General features: G+C 45.2%; 1 protein-coding gene across 1 annotated transcript in view; it reads right to left on the bottom strand.

Moving 5' to 3' along the window:
* The window catches only part of LOC311134533 (proteasome activator complex subunit 4A-like), a 91,282-nt gene that overhangs the window by 32,175 nt on the left and 37,123 nt on the right, over positions 1-21,984 (bottom strand). The window contains exons 13-27 of the mRNA XM_084168234.1: positions 21,806-21,960; positions 21,000-21,150; positions 20,699-20,867; positions 20,116-20,183; positions 18,143-18,358; positions 12,385-12,542; positions 11,815-11,910; positions 11,638-11,693; positions 11,365-11,421; positions 5,961-6,115; positions 4,867-4,929; positions 4,624-4,719; positions 4,184-4,315; positions 2,540-2,749; positions 2,160-2,296 (exon numbers count right to left, since the gene is read on the bottom strand). Coding sequence (XP_084024360.1) covers positions 2,160-2,296; positions 2,540-2,749; positions 4,184-4,315; positions 4,624-4,719; positions 4,867-4,929; positions 5,961-6,115; positions 11,365-11,421; positions 11,638-11,693; positions 11,815-11,910; positions 12,385-12,542; positions 18,143-18,358; positions 20,116-20,183; positions 20,699-20,867; positions 21,000-21,150; positions 21,806-21,960 — 1,919 coding nt within the window. The remainder of the gene's footprint in view (positions 1-2,159; positions 2,297-2,539; positions 2,750-4,183; positions 4,316-4,623; positions 4,720-4,866; positions 4,930-5,960; positions 6,116-11,364; positions 11,422-11,637; positions 11,694-11,814; positions 11,911-12,384; positions 12,543-18,142; positions 18,359-20,115; positions 20,184-20,698; positions 20,868-20,999; positions 21,151-21,805; positions 21,961-21,984) is intronic.

Below are 21,984 nucleotides of genomic sequence, written 5' to 3'. Positions count from 1 at the left end.
AGGTTCGAGTTGCCAAACGTCAGCCTCGAAACCTTAATGACTTGGAGAAGATCTGCAAAGAGGAGTGGGACAAAAGCCCTCCTGAGATGTGTGCAAACCTGGTGGCCAACTACAAGAAATGTCTGACCTCTGTGATTGCCAACAAGGATTTTGCCACCAAGTACTAAGTCATGTTTTGCAGAGGGGTCAAATACTTATTTCCCTCATTAAAATGCAAATCAATTTATAACATTTTTGACATGCGTTTCTCTGGATTTTTTTGTTGTTATTCTGTCTCTCACTGTTCAAATAAACCTACCATTAAAATTATAGACTGATCATGTCTTTGTCAGTGGGCAAACTTACAAAATCAGCAGGGGATCAAATACTTTTTTTCCCTCACTGTATACTCACTGTCCAGATTCTAGGTTCTTACTGTTCCGATATAAAACATAGATAGTGGGGAAAAAAAGTATTTAGTCAGCCACCAATTGTGCAAGTTCTCCCACTTAAAAAGATGAGAGAGGCCTGTAATTTTCATCATAGGTACACGTCAACTATGACAAACAAATTGAGATTTTTTTTCTCCAGAAAATCACATTGTAGGATTTTTTATGAATTTATTTGCTAATTATGGTGGAAAGTAAGTATTTGGTCACCTACAAACAAGCAAGATTTCTGGCTCTCACAGACCTGTAACTTCTTCTTTAAGAGGCTCCTCTGTCCTCCACTCGTTACCTGTATTAATGGCACCTGTTTGAACTTGTTATCAGTATAAAAGACACCTGTCCACAACCTCAAACAGTCACACTCAAAACTCCACTATGGCCAAGCCAAAGAGCTGTCAAAGGACACTAGAAACAAAATTGTAGACCTGCACCAGGCTGGGAAGACTGAATCTGCAATAGGAAAGCAGCTTGGTTTGAAGAAATCAACTGTGGGAGCAATTATTAGGAAATGGAAGACATACAAGACCACTGATAATCTCCCTCGATCTGGGGCTCCACGCAAGATCTCACCCCGTGGGGTCGAAATGATCACAAGAACGGTGAGCAGAAATCCCAGAACCACACGGGGGGACCTAGTGGATGACCTGCAGAGAGCTGGGACCAAAGTAACAAAGCCTACCATCAGTAACACACTACGCCGCCAGGGACTCAAATCCTGCAGTGCCAGACGTGTCCCCCTGCTTAAGCCAGTACATGTCCAGGCCCGTCTCAAGTTTGCTAGAGTGCATTTGGATGATCCAGAAGAGGATTGGGAGAATGTCATATGGTCAGATGAAACCAAAATACAACTTTTTGGTAAAAACTCAACTCGTCGTGTTTGGAGGACAAAGAATGCTGAGTTGCATCCAAAGAACACCATACCTACTGTGAAGCATGGGGGTGGAAACATCATGCTTTGGGGCTGTTTTTCTGCAAAGGGACCAGGACGACTGATCTGTGTAAAGGAAAGAATGAATGGGGCCATGTATCGTGAGATTTTGAGTGAAAACCTCCTTCCATCAGCAAGGGCATTGAAGATGAAACGTGGCTGGGTCTTTCAGCATGACAATGATCCCAAACACACCGCCCGGGCAACGAAGGAGTGGCTTCATAAGAAGCATTTCAAGGTCCTGGAGTGGCCTAGCCAGTCTCCAGATCTCAACCCCATAGAAAATCTTTGGAGGGAGTTGAAAGTCTGTGTTGCAAAGCGACAGCCCCAAAACATCACTGCTCTAGAGGAGATCTGCATGGAGGAATGGGCCAAAATACCAGCAACCTGGTGTGAAAACCTTGTGAAGACTTACAGAACATTTTTGACCTGTGTCATTGCCAACATAGGGTATATAACAAAGTATTGAGAAACTTTTGTTATTGACCAAATACTTATTTTCCACCATAATTTGCAAATAAATTCATAAAAAATCCTACAATGTGATTTTCTGGAATTTTTCTCCTCATTTTGTCTGTCATAGTTGACATGTACCTATGATGAAACTTACAGGCCTCTCTCATCTTTTTAAGTGGGAGAACTTGCACAATTGGTGGCTGACTAAATACTTTTTTCCCCCACTGTATATACTCACTGTCCAGAGTCTAGGATCATACTGTTCCTATATAAATCATAGATATGTACTCACTGTCCAGAGTCTAGGATCATACTGTTCCCATATAAAACATAAGATATGTACTCACTGCTCAGAGTCTAGGTTCTTCTCCCCCTGCTTCCTGATGCCCTCTGCTTCTTCTTGGTCTGAGGGGACAGGTTCCGGGGGCAGAGGAACGCCAGAGGTCTGGAGCTGCACTGCCACTGCACGGCACTCTGATGGGATCTACATTAGAGTTTAGAGTTAGTTTAATAATATGTTATTATATATGTTATATAGGACTAGGTCCTTGGGCAGCCAGAGGTCTGGAGCTGCAGCACGGCACCGAATATACCAAACATTAGGAACACCTTCCCAATATTGAGTTTAATTTCTTTCAGTTTACAATCAGATCAAGTTGATGTCATTAAAACCCAGATGGTTGCAATGATCATTTCGACCAGTGGAAAGGCCGGAAGGGTGTCTTACAGCGAAGTCGATGCCGATGGTCTCGTACTGGCGATGGACCTTGTCAGCGAGGTCGTCGAACAGCCGGACGATGGAGGGCTTCTCCAGGGACATAGCTGAGCTGAGGCCTGAGCGGACGATGGCAGGCCAGGTCAGGGTGATGCAGTCCCAGTCATGCAGGTTGGCCAGGCACACCCCACTGTGGTTCCCCAAGAGACAGTACAACGCACCCTAGAGAGAGAGGAAGAAAGAAGAGAGGAGAGAGGAGAGAGAGGAGAGAGGAGAGAGAGAGAAGAGAAGAGCGAGAGAGGAGAGAGGAGAGAGAGGAGAGAGAAGAGAGAGGAGAGAGGAGAGAGAAGAGGAGAGAAGAGAGAGGAGAGAGAAGAGGAGAGAGGAGAGAAGAGAGAGGAGAGAGAAGAGGAGAGGATAGAAGAGAGGAGAGGGGTGAGGAAGGATGAGGAAGACAATGAAGGATGGAGAATATAAGGATGTATATATAAGTATATATAAGGCTCAGTTATATTCAATTTTCTCCATTTATACTGAACAAAAATATAAATGCAACATATTCAAAGATTTTACTGAGTTACAGTTCATATAAGGAAAATCAGTCAATTGAAATAAATTCATTAGGCGCTAATCTATGGATTTCACATGACTGCGAATATACATATGCATCGGTTGGTCACAGACATCGTAAAAAAAAATTGGCCTCACAATGGGCCTCAGGATCTCGTCAGGGTATTTCTGTGCATTCAAATTGCCATCGATAAAATGCAGTTAACATTCAATTCTCTGGCAACAGTTCTGGTGGACATTCCTGCAGTCAGCATGCCAATTGCACGCTCCCTCAAAACTTGAGACATCTGTGGCATTGTGTTGTGTGACAAAACTGCACATTTTAGAGTGGCCTTTTATTGTCCCCAGTACACGCTGCACCTGTGTAATAATCATGCTGTTTAATCAGCTTCTTGATATGCCACACCTGTCAGGTGGATGGTTTATCTTGGCGAAGGAGAAATGCTCACTAACAGGGATGTAAACACATTTGTGCACAACATTTTAAAGAAATTAGCTTTTTGTGCATATGGAACATTTCTGGGATTTTTATTTCAGCTCATGAAACATGGGACCAACACTTTACATTTTTTTTTTTTTTTTTGCGTTCATATTTCTGTTCAGTGTACATCCTATCAGTCAGTCAAACAGTCATTTAGTCAGCCGATTGATCAATGAATGATTCAATCAATCGATTGATCAATTAATTAATCAATGAATTGATCAATCAATTTGCAATAACCAGCCTTGACCGTGTGTGTGTGGACAAGATAAAATAGTTGTGGTGAGACAGGACAGAGAGTGAGACAGGACAGAGAGCGAGACAGGACAGAGAGCGAGACAGGACAGAGAGCGAGACAGGGCAGAGAGCGAGACAGGGCAGAGAGCGAGACAGGGCAGAGAGCGAGACAGGGCAGAGAGCGAGACAGGACAGAGAGCGAGACAGGGCAGAGAGCGAGACAGGACAGAGAGTGAGACAGGACAGAGAGTGAGACAGAGCGAGACAGGGCAGAGAACGAGACAGGGCAGAGAACGAGACAGGACAGAGAGTGAGACAGAGAGCGAGACAGGACAGAGACAGGACAGGACAGAGAGAGACAGTCCTACTTTGAACTGCTGTTGTGTGACATCGGAGCGGTCTGGCTCCAGGAACTCCAGCACGCGGGGGATCACGTCCCTGCAGCAGAAGTTATAGGTCCTCAGAGCCGTGAACAGCACACTCTGAGCCCGGCTACGCACCTGGAGGAACACACATGGGGGGGAGAGACACTTTCTTAATACATTTTCCTTGATTCCTTGCATCCTCTCTCCTCGCCACACATCAGAGAAGATCCACTGTCCAGACATAAAATTCTCCTCCAATGTGTTTTGAGTAACAATATATGATTTTACATATGCCATTTAGCAGATGCTTTAATCCCGGGAAGAGCCATGCTCTACCAACGTCTCGTTCACCACAGTAATGGTTTATTTACCTACTGGAGCTACTAAAACAAATGTGTGTGGTAGTGAACTCTAAAACGTGTGCGGTAGTGAAGTGGGCTAACCTGACTGTAGGTGCTGGTGGATAGCCTCAGCAGATCCTTCATCAGTTCCTGGTGGATACTCCTGTACTCACACCCTTCCACTGTTAGCTTACGAAGCTGGACAACACAAAACACATGACAGTTAAACAGCAGCTAGGTTACTACCAGGGGTAATATAAACTGACAGATTCTTCCAAGACAGCAGCACACTAGAGAATGGACAGCACACAGATAGAGACAGAGAAACAGAGACAGAGGTCCTACCTCGTGCTGTAGCATAACTCTGTCGATCAGAAGGGCTCTGATGTGCTGCTTCCTGCCATGAAGCTTTAGATGGAACAGGAGGAGAGACATGAGTGACCCCTATCTAGACCAAGGCTGGGCCCTATTCCCTATGTAATACACTACCTTTGGACCCTATTCCCTATGTAATACACTACCTTTGGGCTCTATTCCCTATGTAATACACTACCATTGGACCCTATTCCCTATGTAATACACTACCTTTGGGCTCTATTCCCTATGTAATACACTACCTTTGGGCTCTATTCCCTATGTAATACACTACCTTTGGGCTCTATTCCCTATGTAATACACTACCTTTGGACCCTATTCCCTATGTAATACACTACCTTTGGACCCTATTCCCTATGTAATACACTACCTTTGGGCTCTATTCCCTATATAATACACTACCTTTGGGCTCTATTCCCTATGTAATACACTACCTTTGGGCTCTATTCCCTATGTAATACACTACCTTTGGACCCTATTCCCTATGTAATACACTACCTTTGGACCCTATTCCCTATGTAATACACTACCTTTGGGCTCTATTCCCTATATAATACACTACCTTTGGGCTCTATTCCCTATGTAATACACTACCTTTGGGCTCTATTCCCTATGTTATACACTACCTTTGGGCTCTATTCCCTATGTAATACACTACCTTTGGGCTCTATTCCCTACGTAATACACTACCTTTGGGCTCTATTCCCTACGTAATACACTACCTTTGGGCTCTATTCCCTATGTAATACACTACCTTTGGGCTCTATTCCCTACGTAATACACTACCTTTGGGCTCTATTCCCTACGTAATACACTACCTTTGGGCTCTATTCCCTACGTAATACACTACCTTTGGGCTCTATTCCCTACGTAATACACTACCTTTGGGCTCTATTCCCTATGTAATACACTACCTTTGGGCTCTATTCCCTATGTAATACATTACCTTTACACTACATTCATTCACTCAAGAGAAATGCAACTTAATTTGGGAGTGCTGATGGTCATTCAATCACACAAGTTCCACCATGGCCCCAGTATGGCGTCCTAGCTAGATCTCTCACCCTGTTCTCCATGGACTTCTTGACCAGGTTGAAGCTCTTCCAGCGAGAGTCAAACTCATGTTTTTGGGAGCCTTTGAAGTGTAGCAGGTCACTGATGATCTTGATGATGGAGAATAAAGACTTGGTGTCATCCTCTGAGTGCTCCAGAATGTGACCTGGGGACATAAAACAGAACAAACCGTTACATTGACATGAAGTGAAATGATCTGGATAGGTTTTAGGGGTGGTTGTAGATGCCTTTGTTTATCAGCTCTTCATGTGAAGACAGTGATAAGGTGGTGGACACAAAGATATTTAAAAAACCATTACAGGTATAGGAAGATGATCTGGACAGCTTCCCTGCACCTTAAGAGGCTGCTGCCCTATATACATAGACAGACATGGAATCACTGGCCACTTTAATAATGTTTACATACTGCTTTACTCATCTCATATGTATATACTGTATTCTATTCTACTGTATTTAGTCAATTCCACTCCGACATTTATATATTTCTAATTCCATTTTTTTACTTTTAGATTTGTGTATTGTTGTGAATTGTTAGATACTACTGCACTGTTGGAGCTAGGAACACAAGCATTTCGCTACACCTGCAATAACATCTGCTAAACATGTGTATGTGACCAATAAAATTTGATTTTACACTGTTAGTTACATTGGGACAGCTTTACACTGTTAGTTACATCGGGACAGCTTTACACTGTTAGTTACATCGGGACAGCTTTACACTGTTAGTTACATCGGGACAGCTTTACACTGTTAGTTACATCGGGACAGCTTTACACTGTTAGTGTTAAAAAAAATCAAAATATATTTTATATTTCAAATAGCCACCCTTTGCCTTGATGACAGCTTTGCATACTCTTGGCATTCTCTCAACCAGCTTCATGAGATAGTCACCTGGAATGAATTTCAATTAACATGCTTGCCTTCTTAAAAGTTAATTTGTGGAATTTCTTCCCTTCTTAATGCGTTTGAGCCAATCAGTTGTGTTGTGACAAGGTAGAGGGGGTATACAGAAGATAGCCCTATTTGGTAAAATACCAAGTCCATATTATGGCAAGAACAGCTCAAATAAGCAAAGAGAAACGACAGTCCATCATTACTAAAGACATGAAGGTCAGTCAATACGGAAAATTTCAAGAACATTGAACATTTCTTCAAGTGCAGTCGCAATAACCATCAAGCGCTATGATGAAACTGGCTCTCATGAGGACATCCACAGGAATGGAAGACCCAGAGTTACCTCTGCTGCAGAGGATAAGTTCATTACAGTTACCAGTCTCAGAAATTGCAGCCCAAATAAATGCTTCACAGAGTTAAAGTAACAGACATCTCAACATCAACTGTTCAGAGGGGACTGTGTGAATCAGGCCTTCATGGTCGAATTGCTGCAAAGAAACCCCTACTAAAGGACACCAATAAGAAGAAGACCTGCTTGGGCCAAGAAACACGAGCAATGGACATTAAACGGGTGGAAATGTGTCCTTTGGTCTAGAGTCCAAATTGGAGATTTTTGGTTCCAACCGCCGTGTCTTTGTGAGACGCGGTGTGGGTGAACAGATGATCTCCGCATGTGTAGTTCCCACCGTAAAGCATGGAGGAGGTGGTGTGATGGTGCTTTGCTGGTGACACTGTCTGTGATATATTTAGAAATCAAGGCACACTTAACCAGCATGGCTACCACAGCACTCTGCAGCGATACGCCATCCCATCTGGTTTGGGCTTAGTGGGACTATCATTTGTTTTTCAACAGGACAATGACCCAACACACCTCCAGGCTGTGTAAGGGCTATTTTACCAAGAAGGAGAGTGATGGAGTGTTGCATCAGACGACCTGGCCTCCACAATCCCCCACCCTCAACCCAATTGAGATGGTTTGGGATGAGTCGGACGGCAGAGTGAAGGAAAGCAGCCAACAAGTGCTAAGCATATGTGGGAACTCCTTCAAGACTGTTGGAAAAGCATTCCAGGTGAAGCTGGTTGAGAGAATGCCAAGAGTGTACAAAGCTGTCATCACGGAAAATGGTGGCTATTTGAAGAATCTCAAATACAAAATATATTTTGATTTGTTTAACACTTTTTTGATGTCTTCACTATTATTCTACAATGTAGAAAATAGTAAAAATAAAGAAAAACCCTTGAATGAGTAGGTGTGTCCAAACTTTTGACTGGTACTGTACATTAGGACAGCTTTACACTGTTAGTTACATTTGGACAGCTTTACACTGTTAGTTACATCTGGACAGCTTTCTACTGTTAGTTACATCTGGACAGCTTTACACTGTTAGTTACATCTGGATAGCTTTACACTGTTAGTTACATCTGGATAGCTTTACACTGTTAGTTACATCTGGATAGCTTTACACTGTTAGTTACATCTGGATAGCTTTACATTGTTAGATCTGGATATGTGAAGAAATGCCGACTATAGCAGAAGAGGAGCAGAAGACACACTACAGTAGTTTCTGTTGGACATTCGATGATGACAGGACATAGTATCTGGCAGGTAGATGTGATAAGTGTCACTTATAAAAACAGTTGTTTGGATGGATGTGGTTCAATGTTAAGTGTGTTTGTGGTTGGAGAGGGAGAGAGGGGACAGTACGGGTTGAATTGTGGTTACAGAGACAGGAATGAGGGAGGGGACAGTACTGGGGTTGAATTGTGGTTACAGAGACAGGAATGAGGGAGGGGACACTACTGGGGTTGAATTTTGGTTACAGAGACAGGAATGAGGGAGGGGACACTACTGGGGTTGAATTGTGGTTACAGAGACAGGAAGGAGGGAGGGGACACTACTGGGGTTGAATTGTGGTTACAGAGACAGGAAGGAGGGAGGGGACACTACTGGGGTTGAATTGTGGTTACAGAGACAGGAAGGAGGGAGGGGACACTACTGGGGTTGAATTGTGGTTACAGAGACAGGAATGAGGGAGGGGACACTACTGGGGTTGAATTGTGGTTACAGAGACAGGAATGAGGGAGGGGACACTACTGGGGTTGAATTGTGGTTACAGAGACAGGAATGAGGGAGGGGACACTACTGGGGTTGAATTGTGGTTACAGAGACAGGAAGGAGGGAGGGGACACTACTGGGGTTGAATTGTGGTTACAGAGACAGGAAGGAGGGAGGGGACACTACTGGGGTTGAATTGTGGTTACAGAGACAGGAAGGAGGGAGGGGACACTACTGGGGTTGAATTGTGGTTACAGAGACAGGAAGGAGGGAGGGGACACTACTGGTGTTGAATTGTGGTTACAGAGACAGGAATGAGGGAGGGGACACTACTGGGGTTGAATTGTGGTTACAGAGACAGGAAGGAGAGAGGGGACACTACTGGGGTTGAATTGTGGTTACAGAGACAGGAATGAGGGAGGGGACACTACTGGGGTTGAATTGTGGTTACAGAGACAGGAAGGAGAGAGGGGACACTACTGGTGTTGAATTGTGGTTACAGAGACAGGAAGGAGGGAGGGGACACTACTGGTGTTGAATTGTGGTTACAGAGACAGGAAGGAGGGAGGGGACACTACTGGTGTTGAATTGTGGTTACATAGACAGGAAGGAGGGAGGGGACACTACTGGGGTTGAATTGTGGTTACAGAGACAGGAAGGAGAGAGGGGACACTACTGGGGTTGAATTGTGGTTACAGAGACCGGAATGAGGGAGGGGACACTACTGGGGTTGAATTGTGGTTACAGAGACAGGAAGGAGGGAGGGGACACTACTGGGGTTGAATTGTGGTTACAGAGACAGGAAGGAGGGAGGGGACACTACTGGGGTTGAATTGTGGTTACAGAGACAGGAAGGAGGGAGGGGACACTACTGGGGTTGAATTGTGGTTACAGAGACAGGAAGGAGGGAGGGGACACTACTGGGGTTGAATTGTGGTTACAGAGACAGGAAGGAGGGAGGGGACACTACTGGGGTTGAATTGTGGTTACAGAGACAGGAAGAAGGGAGGGGACACTACTGGGGTTGAATTGTGGTTACAGAGACAGGAAGGAGGGAGGGGACACTACTGGTGTTGAATTGTGGTTACAGAGACAGGAAGGAGGGAGGGGACACTACTGGGGTTGAATTGTGGTTACAGAGACAGGAAGGAGAGAGGGGACACTACTGGGGTTGAATTGTGGTTACAGAGACAGGAAGGAGAGAGGGGACACTACTGGGGTTGAATTGTGGTTACAGAGACAGGAAGGAGGGAGGGGACACTACTGGGGTTGAATTGTGGTTACAGAGACAGGAAGGAGGGAGGGGACACTACTGGGGTTGAATTGTGGTTACAGAGACAGGAAGGAGGGAGGGGACACTACTGGGGTTGAATTGTGGTTACAGAGACAGGAAGAAGGGAGGGGACACTACTGGGGTTGAATTGTGGTTACAGAGACAGGAAGGAGGGAGGGGACACTACTGGTGTTGAATTGTGGTTACAGAGACAGGAAGGAGGGAGGGGACACTACTGGGGTTGAATTGTGGTTACAGAGACAGGAAGGAGAGAGGGGACACTACTGGGGTTGAATTGTGGTTACAGAGACAGGAAGGAGAGAGGGGACACTACTGGGGTTGAATTGTGGTTACAGAGACAGGAAGGAGGGAGGGGACACTACTGGGGTTGAATTGTGGTTACAGAGACAGGAAGGAGGGAGGGGACACTACTGGTGTTGAATTGTGGTTACAGAGACAGGAAGGAGGGAGGGGACACTACTGGGGTTGAATTGTGGTTACAGAGACAGGAAGGAGGGAGGGGACACTACTGGGGTTGAATTGTGGTTACAGAGACAGGAAGGAGGGAGGGGACACTACTGGGGTTGAATTGTGGTTACAGAGACAGGAAGGAGGGAGGGGACACTACTGGGGTTGAATTGTGGTTACAGAGACAGGAAGGAGGGAGGGGACACTACTGGGGTTGAATTGTGGTTACAGAGACAGGAAGGAGGGAGGGGACACTACTGGGGTTGAATTGTGGTTACAGAGACAGGAATGAGGGAGGGGACACTACTGGGGTTGAATTGTGGTTACAGAGACAGGAAGGAGGGAGGGGACACTACTGGTGTTGAATTGTGGTTACAGAGACAGGAAGGAGGGAGGGGACACTACTGGGGTTGAATTGTGGTTACAGAGACAGGAAGGAGAGAGGGGACACTACTGGGGTTTAATTGTGGTTACAGAGACAGGAAGGAGAGAGGGGACACTACTGGGGTTGAATTGTGGTTACAGAGACAGGAAGGAGAGAGGGGACACTACTGGGGTTGAATTGTGGTTACAGAGACAGGAAGGAGGGAGGGGACACTACTGGGGTTGAATTGTGGTTACAGAGATAGGAAGGAGGGAGGGGACACTACTGGGGTTGAATTGTGGTTACAGAGACAGGAAGGAGGGAGGGGACACTACTCACGTAGCAACTGCCTCATCACTCTACAGATAGCATCTCTGTAGTTCTCTCTGGACACATCTGGAGGAGGAGAGTGTTTAGGTTTTACATAATAGAACATGCAAGCAAACATTTCTCTGGAACAATGAAAATCAACATATAGTTACTGCTGTCACCACAACAAGTGAGTGCTACAGCAAACTATGAAGGCTCAATGACTATTTTGACTGTTACCAAGGCCTCAGAATAATGACTATGAGCCAAAGCATTCATTTGAGGGACATTAGTACAACTCACCATAGGACATTCCTGTGAAGAGGTTGGTCTCACCCAGATTCACCATGCTAGTAACCCTGATGGAGAAAGAGAGGTTTTATAGATAAAACACACTGTGGTAAAACACTGACAATTATTGATGTAAAAAGGGCTTTATAAATACATTTGATTGATTAAGCTTGACTGTGTACTACTCACAGTTCAGGGATGGGCTCTCCTTGCAGCGGGGGCAACAGGCTTCCTGCTCCCAGAAGGCAGTGCTGTATGATGGACAAACTCTGTAGGACGTCATCCCTGAAAGATGGGATTACAATTACATGCAGGGTCCACAACACTGACTACACATGATAAAGCAGAACTGGGTTGTCTTAAGTGGGGAGAAAACGTTTGAAACAGAGTAAACCACCTAAACTTGTCAGCAAGACAATAGCACACTTGGGACAACCGGGCACTACTTTGTTATTGGATTAGTGTAGAGCAGTGTTATGCTATCCTTACACCTGCACCCGTCTACTCCACACTTAACCTGTCGTGGTCTGTTTAGTGTGCATTCACCTGGCAATGCCCTGGGTTCTAACTATTCATTAGGGCATATCGTAGCAAAACGTTTCGCAAATGAAAACAAAAATGTGTGTTTCTTATTGGACAAGTTTAGGAAGTCTTTCCCGTGTTTCAGTCCGTTTTCTTCTGTTTGATAACTGATGAATAGGAACCTCTCCCCCCTGTTCTTACTGCCTTCACACAGTTAGTTTGTTTGTCCCTCCTCACCTGGTCATGTCCTGTTCCCCCTGGGCGTATCTCTGCAGTCGCAGCAGCTCTGGCTGTAGGATCAGGTCTAGAACGTAGAACACAAAGCTGGTCTCCTCCACACTGGGGACGTGCCACTGGATGTTCAGGTTCCACAGGTCCCCCGGACGACCCCAGTCCTGGACACAGGGAGAGAAGGTTGAGATCAATATATAATAATATAATATAATATATTAACAAATAAATATATACAATGAGGGAAAAAAGTATTTGATCCCCTACTGATTTTGTACGTTTGCCCACTGACAAAGAAATGATCAGTCTATAATTTTAATGGTAGGTTAATTTGAACAGTGAGAGACAGAATAACAACAAAGAAATACAGAAATACACATGTCAAACATTTTATAAATTGATTTGCATTTGAATGAGGGAAATAAGTATTTGACCCCCTCTCAATCAGAAAGATTTCTGGCTCCCAGGTGTCTTTTATACAGGTAACGAGCTGAGATTAGGAGCAAACTCTTAAAGGGAGTGCTCCTAATCTCAGCTTGTTACCTGTATAAAAGACACCTGTCCACAGAAGCAATCAATCAGATTCCAAACTCTCCACCATGGCCAAGACCAAAGAGCTCTCCAAGGATGTCAGGGACAAGATTGTAGACCTACACAAGGCTGGAATGGGCTACAAGACCAACGCCAAGCAGCTTGGTGAGAAGGTGACAACAGTTGGTGCGATTATTCGCAAATGGAAGAAACACAAAATAACTGTCAATCTCCCTCGGCCTGGGGCTCCATGCAAGATCTCACCTAGTGGAGTTACAATGATCATGAGAACGGTGAGGAATCAGCCCAGAACTACACGGGAGGATCTTGTCAATGATCTCAAGGCAGCTGGGACCATAGTCACCAAGAAAACAATTGGTAACACACTACGCCGTGAAGGACTGAAATCCTGCAGTGCCCGCAAGGTCCCCTTGCTCAAGAAAGTACATATACATGCCCGTCTAAAGTTTGCCAATGAACATCTGAATGATTCAGAGGAGAACTGGGTGAAAGGGTTGTGGTCAGATGAGACCAAAATGGAGCTCTTTGGCATCAACTCAACTCGCCGTGTTTGGAGGAAGAGGAATGCCTATGACCCCAAGAACACCATCCCCACCGTCAAACATGGAGGTGGAAACATTATGCTTTGGGGGTGTTTTTCTGCTAAGGGGACAGGACAACTTCACCGTATCAAAAGGGACGATGGACAGGGCCATGTACCGTCAAATCTTGGGTGAGAACCTCCTCAGCCAGGGCATTGAAAATGGGTCGTGGATGGGTATTCCAGCATGACAATGACCCAAAACACACGGCCAAGGCAACAAAGGAGTGGCTCAAGAAGAAGCACATTAAGGTCCTGGAGTGGCCTAGCCAGTCTCCAGACCTTAATCCCATAGAAAATCTGTGGAGGGAGCTGAAGGTTCGAGTTGCCAAACGTCATGCTCGAAACCTTAATGACATGGAGAAGATCTGCAAAGAGGAGTGGGACAAAATCCCTCATGAGATGTGTGCAAATCCGGTGGCCAACTACAAGAAACGTCTGACCTCTGTGATTGCCAACGAGAGTTTTGCCACCAAGTACTAAGTCATGTTTTGCAGAGGGGTCAAATACTTATTTCCCTCATTAAAATGCAAATCAATTTATAACATTTTTGACATGTGTTTTTCAGGATTTTTCTGTTGTTATTCGGTCTCTCACTGTTCAAATAAACCTACCATAAAAATTATAGACTGATAATGTTTTTGTCAATGGGCAAACGTACAAAATCAGCAGGGGATCAAATACTTATTTCCCTCACTGTATAATTTATATATATATATATATATATATATATATATAAAATGTATTCATTAGGGCTGGGAATTGCCAGGGACCTTACAATAGGATATTATCACAATACTTACAGTGCCTTCAGAAAGTATTCACACCCCTTGACTTTTTCCACATTTTGTTGTGTTACAAATTGGGATTAAAATGGATTTTTCATTTTCTTCCAACAACCTACACAAAATACTCTAAAATAAACATTCTAACATTTTTTTAAGATTAATGAAAAATAAAACACTATAATATCTTGATTAAATAAGTATTCAACCGGAGTCGATACATGCTAGAATCAACTTTGGAAGCAATTACAGCGGTGAGTCTTTTTCGGTAAATCTAAGAGCTTTGCACACCTGGATTGTACAAAATTTGTACATTCTTTTAAAAATTATGCAAGCACTGTCAAGTTCGTTGTTGATCATTGCTAGCCAGCCATTTTAAGATTTTAAAGCCGATTTAAGTAAAAAAAGGTAACTAGGCCACTCAAGAACATTCAATATCGTCTTGGTAAGCAACTCCAGAGTATTTATTTATTTGGCCTTGTGTTTTATGTTATTGTCCTGCTGAAGGGTGAATTAGTCTCCCAGTGTCTGTTGGAAAACAGACTGAAGCAGGTTTTCCTCCAGGATGTTGCCTGGGCTCTATTGATGTTTAGCTTTATTGCATTTATATTTATCACCCCCCCAAAAAACTCCCTAGTCCTTGCCGAAGACGACCATACCCATAACATGATGCAGACATCACTATGCTTGAAAATATGACGAGCGGTACTCAGTAATGTGTTGGATTTGCCCCAAACATAACACTTTGTATTCAGGACAAAAAGTTAATTGATATGCCACATTTTTTGCAGTTTTACTTTAGTGCCTCATTGCAAACAGGATACATGTTTTTCTGTACAGGCTTTCTTCTTTTCACTTTGTCAATTAGGTTAGTATTGTGGAGTAACTACAATGTTGTAGATCCATCCTCAGTTTTCTCCTATCACAGCCATGCAACTTTTTTATTACTTTTTGGAGCAGGTTTTAATCAAGGATCTCTATAAAGGACCTGTGAACAACCCAGAGCAGCATCAACGCGTCATCGACGCTCGGCCTTGGGGCAAATCCTAAAGATGGAAGCACATGGTGCTATATAAAGGCTGAATCGGTACGTCACACACACACACAGGTGCACACAAATAAATACGTACACACACATAGAACCCCCCCCCCCCCCCCCCCACACACACACACTGAACACACACACTGAACACACACACACACAAAGCCCTGCTTGTCTTGTAGTATGGAGACCAATCCTAAGAACAACAGACAAGACACCTTATCATCTAATGCCATAGAAACTTTGATCCATTGAGCTGCCCTGGGCTGTGTCCCAATAATCTCTCCTTCCTCCTGAAGTGTGCACTCGTTTCACTACTCCCTACACATTTAAAATCATTGGATTGATGTAGGCATGAGGGAGTATCCATATACCAGTTATTTCCTTTCAAATCCATGAAGGGAAGTGAACAAGTGCACACTTCGGGAAAAAGGAGATGATGCCTCTACTGAGATGATATAATATGATGCCACTCAAGGCCATTCCATAGAGAGGGATAGAAGGCGCACTTGCCACTAAATCCTGTTTTAGCATGAGTGGCACCATGGAGGGATTTCAACGTGTAAAGGGACTTCCTATGGGCAAAGATAGGAGGTGTACCCTCTATCACTATGGGCCCTTCTCATTGACTAAGTGGACAGGGGGAGGGCTGCGGGAAGCCAGAGAGGGAGAAATAGAGGAGAGTTGTGTAACTGTCTGGCATGTTATGCCCTGGACCCCTCTACTAGTCTGGTTCCTTTGACACACTTTAGGGTGTTCACCTAGAAAATGATTAATTCATTCATTCAAGGTTTATACAAAACATGTCCATTCAATAGAGAATTGCGTCTGAAAAACAAGTCCAAACCCCATGTCTCTACCATAATACAGTGGGGGAAAAAAGTATTTAGTCAGCCACCAATTGTGCAAGTTCTCCCACTTAAAAAGATGAGAGAGGCCTGTAATTTTCATCATAGGTACACGTCAACTATGACAGACAAATTTAGAAAAAAAAATCCAGAAAATCACATTGTAGGATTTTTAATGAATTTATTTGCAAATTATGGTGGAAAATAAGTATTTGGTCACCTACAAACAAGCAAGATACAAACAAGCAAGATTTCTGGCTCTCACAGACCTGTAACTTCTTCTTTGAGAGGCTCCTCTGTCCTCCACTCGTTACCTGTATTAATGGCACCTGTTTTAACTTGTTATCAGTATAAAAGACACCTGTCCACAACCTCAAACAGTCACACTCCAAACTCCACTATGGCCAAGACCAAAGGGCTGTCAAAGGACACCAGAAACAAAATTGTAGACCTGCACCAGGCTGGGAAGACTGAATCTGCAATAGGTAAGCAGCTTGGTTTGAATAAATCAACTGTGGGAGCAATTATTAGGAAATGGAAGACATACAAGACCACTGATAATCTCCCTCGATCTGGGGCTCCACGCAAGATCTCACCCCATGGGGTCAAAATGATCACAAGAACGGTGAGCAAAAATCCCAGAACCACACGGGGGGACCTAGTGAATGACCTGCAGAGAGCTGGGACCAAAGTAACAAAGCCTACCATCAGTAACACACTACGCCGCCAGGGACTCAAATCCTGCAGTGCCAGACGTGTCCCCCTGCTTAAGCCAGTACATGTCCAGGCCCGTCTGAAGTTTGCTAGAGTGCATTTGGATGATCCAGAAGAGGATTGGGAGAATGTCATATGGTCAGATGAAACCAAAATATAACTTTTTGGTAAAAACTCAACTCGTCGTGTTTGGAGGACAAAGAATGCTGAGTTGCATCCAAAGAACACAATACCTACTGTGAAGCATGGGGGTGGAAACATCATGCTTTGGGGCTGTTTTCTGCAAAGGGACCAGGACGACTGATCCGTGTAAAGGAAAGAATGAATGGGGCCATGTATCGTGAGATTTTGAGTGAAACCTCCTTCCATCAGCAAGGGCATTGAAGATGAAACGTGGCTGGGTCTTTCAGCATGACAATGATCCCAAACACACCGCCCGGTCAACGAAGGAGTGGCTTCGTAAGAAGCATTTCAAGGTCCTGGAGTGGCCTAGCCAGTCTCCAGATCTCAACCCCATAGAAAATCTTTGGAGGGAGTTGAAAGTCCGTTTTGCCCAGCGACAGCCCCAAAACATCACTGCTCTAGAGGAGATCTGCAGGGAGGAATGGGCCAAAATACCAGCAACAGTGTGTGAAAACCTTGAAGACTTACAGAAAACGTTTGACCTGTGTCATTGCCAACAAAGGGTATATAACAAAGTATTGAGAAACTTTTGTTATTGACCAAATACTTTTTTCCCCCACTGTATATGGTTCAAAAGTTAGACAATTTACTCTGAGAATCTAGCCTGTATAGAGTGAATGAAATGTAATCACAGGCATGATCAACAAGTGGTCACTGCTCCATAGAAATCTGTGGCGCTGCTTCGTGGCGCTAACTTCGAACGTCAACTGACAAGCTAACTAGTGGCTGCTGGTTTGTGAGTGAAAACATGGTATTTTTCTAAATGAAATCCACAGAATACAAAACAGGGACTAAATATATATATATTTATTTACATAGCTAACAGACCGAATTCCACTATCCACCCTCCGAAGACAATTTGTTCCTGTTTTCATGGTGTACGAGTCTTTCCCTCTAAGCGCCATAGAAACAGCCCCTCTCAACGTAGATTTAACCACCAATATAGTCAATGAAAGCCAATGATATGGAGATTACCCCTACCACCAACCTCTACATACCCCTACCACCAACCTCTACATACCCCTACCACCAACCTTAGTACCTCCAATCCTGTACGTACCTTGATGGGCAGGTAGTCCTGTGTGGGCTGCTGAAAGCTTCCTGGTACACTGCAGTACTCTGTGGGGTAGATGAGGGCTGTAGACCTCAGGATATGATGCAGCAGGTTACAGGCCAGGGTGTAGCCCTGTTTACACTTCAGATGGAGGGTCAGCTGCAGGATCTGAACTAGCTGGGTACTGTAGGGGAGGATTTTGTCCCCGTCCACACGAGTCACCTGGGGAGGACAAGGAGACAACAGGAGGGAAGGAGGGTTAGGAGAGAACATACAGACCCCCCCTGTGTCCCTCAGGAGACTGAAAAGATTTGGCATGGGTCCTCAGATCCTCAAAAAGTTATACAGCTGCACCATCGAGAGCATCCTGACTGGTTGCATCACCGCCTGGTATGGCAACTGCTCGGCCTCCGACCGCAAGGCACTACAGAGGGTAGTGCGTACGGCCCAGTACATCACTGGGGTCAAGCTTCCTGCCATCCAGGACCTCTATACCAGGCAGTGTCAGAGGAAGGCCCTAAAAATTGTCAAAGACTCAAGCCACCCTAGTCATAGACTGTTCTCTCTGCTACCACACGGCAAACGGTACCGGAGCGCCAAGTCTAGGTCCAAAAGGCTTCTCAACAGCTTCTACCCCCAAGCCATAAGACTCCTGAACAGCTAATCATGGCTACCCAGACTATTTGCACTGCCCCCCCCCCCACCCCCTTTTTTTTTACACTGCTGGTACTCTGTTTACAATTTATGCATAGTCACTTTAACTCTACCCACATGTACATATGACCTCAATTACCTCGACTAGCCGGTGCCCCCGCACATTGACTCTGTACCGGTACCCCCCTGTATACAGCCTCCCTACTGTTATTTCACATTGACTGTACCGGTACCCCCCTGTATACAGCCTCCCTACTGTTATTTCACATTGACTGTACCGGTACCCCCTGTATATAGCCTCCCTACTGTTATTTCACATTGACTGTACCGGTACCCCCCTGTATATAGACTCCCTACTGTTATTTCACATTGACTGTACCGGTACCCCCTGTATATAGCCTCCCTACTGTTATTTCACATTGACTGTACCGGTACCCCCTGTATATAGCCTCCCTACTGTTATTTCACATTGACTGTACCGGTACCCCCCTGTATATAGCCTCCCTACTGTTATTTCACATTGACTGTACCGGTACCCCCCTGTATATAGCCTCCCTACTGTTATTTCACATTGACTGTACCGGTACCCCCTGTATATAGCCTCCCTACTGTTATTTCACATTGACTGTACCGGTACCCCCTGTATATAGCCTCCCTACTGTTATTTCACATTGACTGTACCGGTACCCCCCTGTATATAGCCTCCCTACTGTTATTTCACATTGACTGTACCGGTACCCCCTGTATATAGCCTCCCTACTGTTATTTCACATTGACTGTACCGGTACCCCCTGTATATAGCCTCCCTACTGTTATTTCACATTGACTGTACCGGTACCCCCTGTATATAGCCTCCCTCCTGTTATTTCACATTGACTCTGTACTGGTACCCCCTGTATATAGCCTCCCTCCTGTTATTTCACATTGACTCTGTACTGGTACCCCCTGTATATAGCCTCCCTCCTGTTATTTCACATTGACTCTGTACTGGTACCCCCTGTATATAGCCTCCCTACTGCTATATTATTTTACTGCTGCTCTTTATTTTATTTTTTATTTCTTAATTAACACTTTTTTATTTTACTTTTTTCTTAAAACTGCATTGTTGGTTAAGGGCTTGTAAGTAAGCATTTCACTGTAATGTCTACACCTGTTGTATTTGGCGCATTCTGTTCAGTAAGGCACAGAACGGAAAACGTTTGAAAACAAATTAGCTTTCTTATGGGACAACTTGAGGTGTTTTCCTGTTTGGTGTCTAGTCTACTGACAGGTGAAGGGAACAAGAGAATGTCTCAGTCAGTATGGACGCAGGGTGATGACCTCACCTCTGACAGTAGCTGAAGGTTCCATAGTAACTCCTTATCCAGTTCCTCCTCACTCAACACCTCCTCATCTGGAAATCAACAACCAAGAAACAGAGTGAGATACTCAGAAAGCAACTCAGAACAACGATCCATTGATTCCCACTTACATTTTAGTCATTTAGCAGACGCTCATATCCAGAGCGACTTACAGTATTTTTTAAAATTATTTTTTCATACTGGCCCCCCGTGGGAAACGAACCCACAACCCTGGCGTTGCAAACGCCATGCTCTACCAACTGAGCTACATCCCTGCCAGCCATTCCCTCCCCTACCCTGGACGACGCTGGGCCAATTGTGCGCCGCCCCATGGGTCTCCCGGTCGCGGCCGGCTACAACAGAGCCTGGATTCGAACCAGGATCTCTAGTGGCACAGCTAGCACTGCAATACAGTGCCTTAGACCACACCCACACTTCTCCCCAACTCTAACCCCTCCATATCAAATCAACAACAGTCTGAAATCAAGACCACATCCAGATTGGTTTTATAGCCCTCCACTTCAACAGAACACATCCAGAACACACGTCCTGCTTAGTGAGCACTTACTGACAGCGAGCTGGTTTATGGCATTGCAGCAGTGTGGTACCAAAAGCTTCAGAGACTGTGCTGGGTGAACCTTGGAGGCTGCTCTGCACATGTCAGCCACCATCCTGCCAGCCACACGAGTCTCAAAGATGTTGGTGGTGGCAAAGTTGAATACCTTCTCCAGAGCCACCTGAACAACACAAATGAACCAAAGGATACAATCACATAATCATATGTATGTACGTGTGTGTGTGTGAAAAACGTAGGTGTACAGTGAGTTGTGTGTGTGAGAAAGACGTGGGTGTACAGTGAGTTGTCCTACCTTGAAGATGTCTATGGAGCACTGTGTGAGGATGGTGTTGAAGGTAGAAGACAGTCCCAGCTCCACCAGGCTCTCCAGATGGGTCATCTTCTCTGTCTCGGTCTCCTCTCTGGTCTGCTCCAGAGTACTGCTGTCTATCAGGGCAAAACACCTGGAGGGACACACACACACGCAGACCCACAGACACACACACAGACCCACAGACCCCACACACACGCAGACCCCACACACACGCAGACCCCACACACACGCAGACCCACACACACACGCAGACCCACACACACACACACGCAGACCCCACACACACGCAGACCCACACACACCCACGCAGACCCACACACGCAGAAGCATACCCAGACACACACGCAGAAGCAGACCCAGACACACACGCAGACCCACACACGCAGACCCAGATCCACACGCAGACCCAGATCCACACACACACACACACGCAGAAGCAGACCCACACACACACACGCAGATCCACACACACATGCAGAAGCAGACCCACACACACGCAGATCCACACACACGTAGAAGCAGACCCACACACACCCACACACGCAGAAGCAGACCCACACACACACACGCAGACCCACACACACGCAGAAGCAGACCCACACACACACACACGCAGACCCACACACACACACGCAGACCCACACACACACACGCAGACCCACACACACACACGCAGACCCACACACACACACAGGCAGTTTACTACTATGCTGTTCCACTGATAACGTCTGCATGCACACAGACACACCTGAGTCCTGCATTGACTTCCTTCTCCATTCTCATACCTGTCCATGAACTGAAGAACAAAGTCCTCAAACTCTGCAGAGGCTGAGCACATCTCTCTCTCCACCTCTGTCAGGTCGCTCCTTTCATGAACAGCAGAGGAACAGTCCACCAAAGGCACAAGAGTAACAAACGTAGCAATGAATTGGAATGTTATCTGCAGAAAGGAGGGAGAGCACAC

Source organism: Coregonus lavaretus (genome assembly GCF_964263955.1).
Source record: "Coregonus lavaretus genome assembly, chromosome: 1".
Taxonomy (NCBI): domain Eukaryota; kingdom Metazoa; phylum Chordata; class Actinopteri; order Salmoniformes; family Salmonidae; genus Coregonus; species Coregonus lavaretus.
Note: the sequence above shows the minus strand (reverse complement) of the source record. Positions and strands in the feature narration are given on the sequence as shown.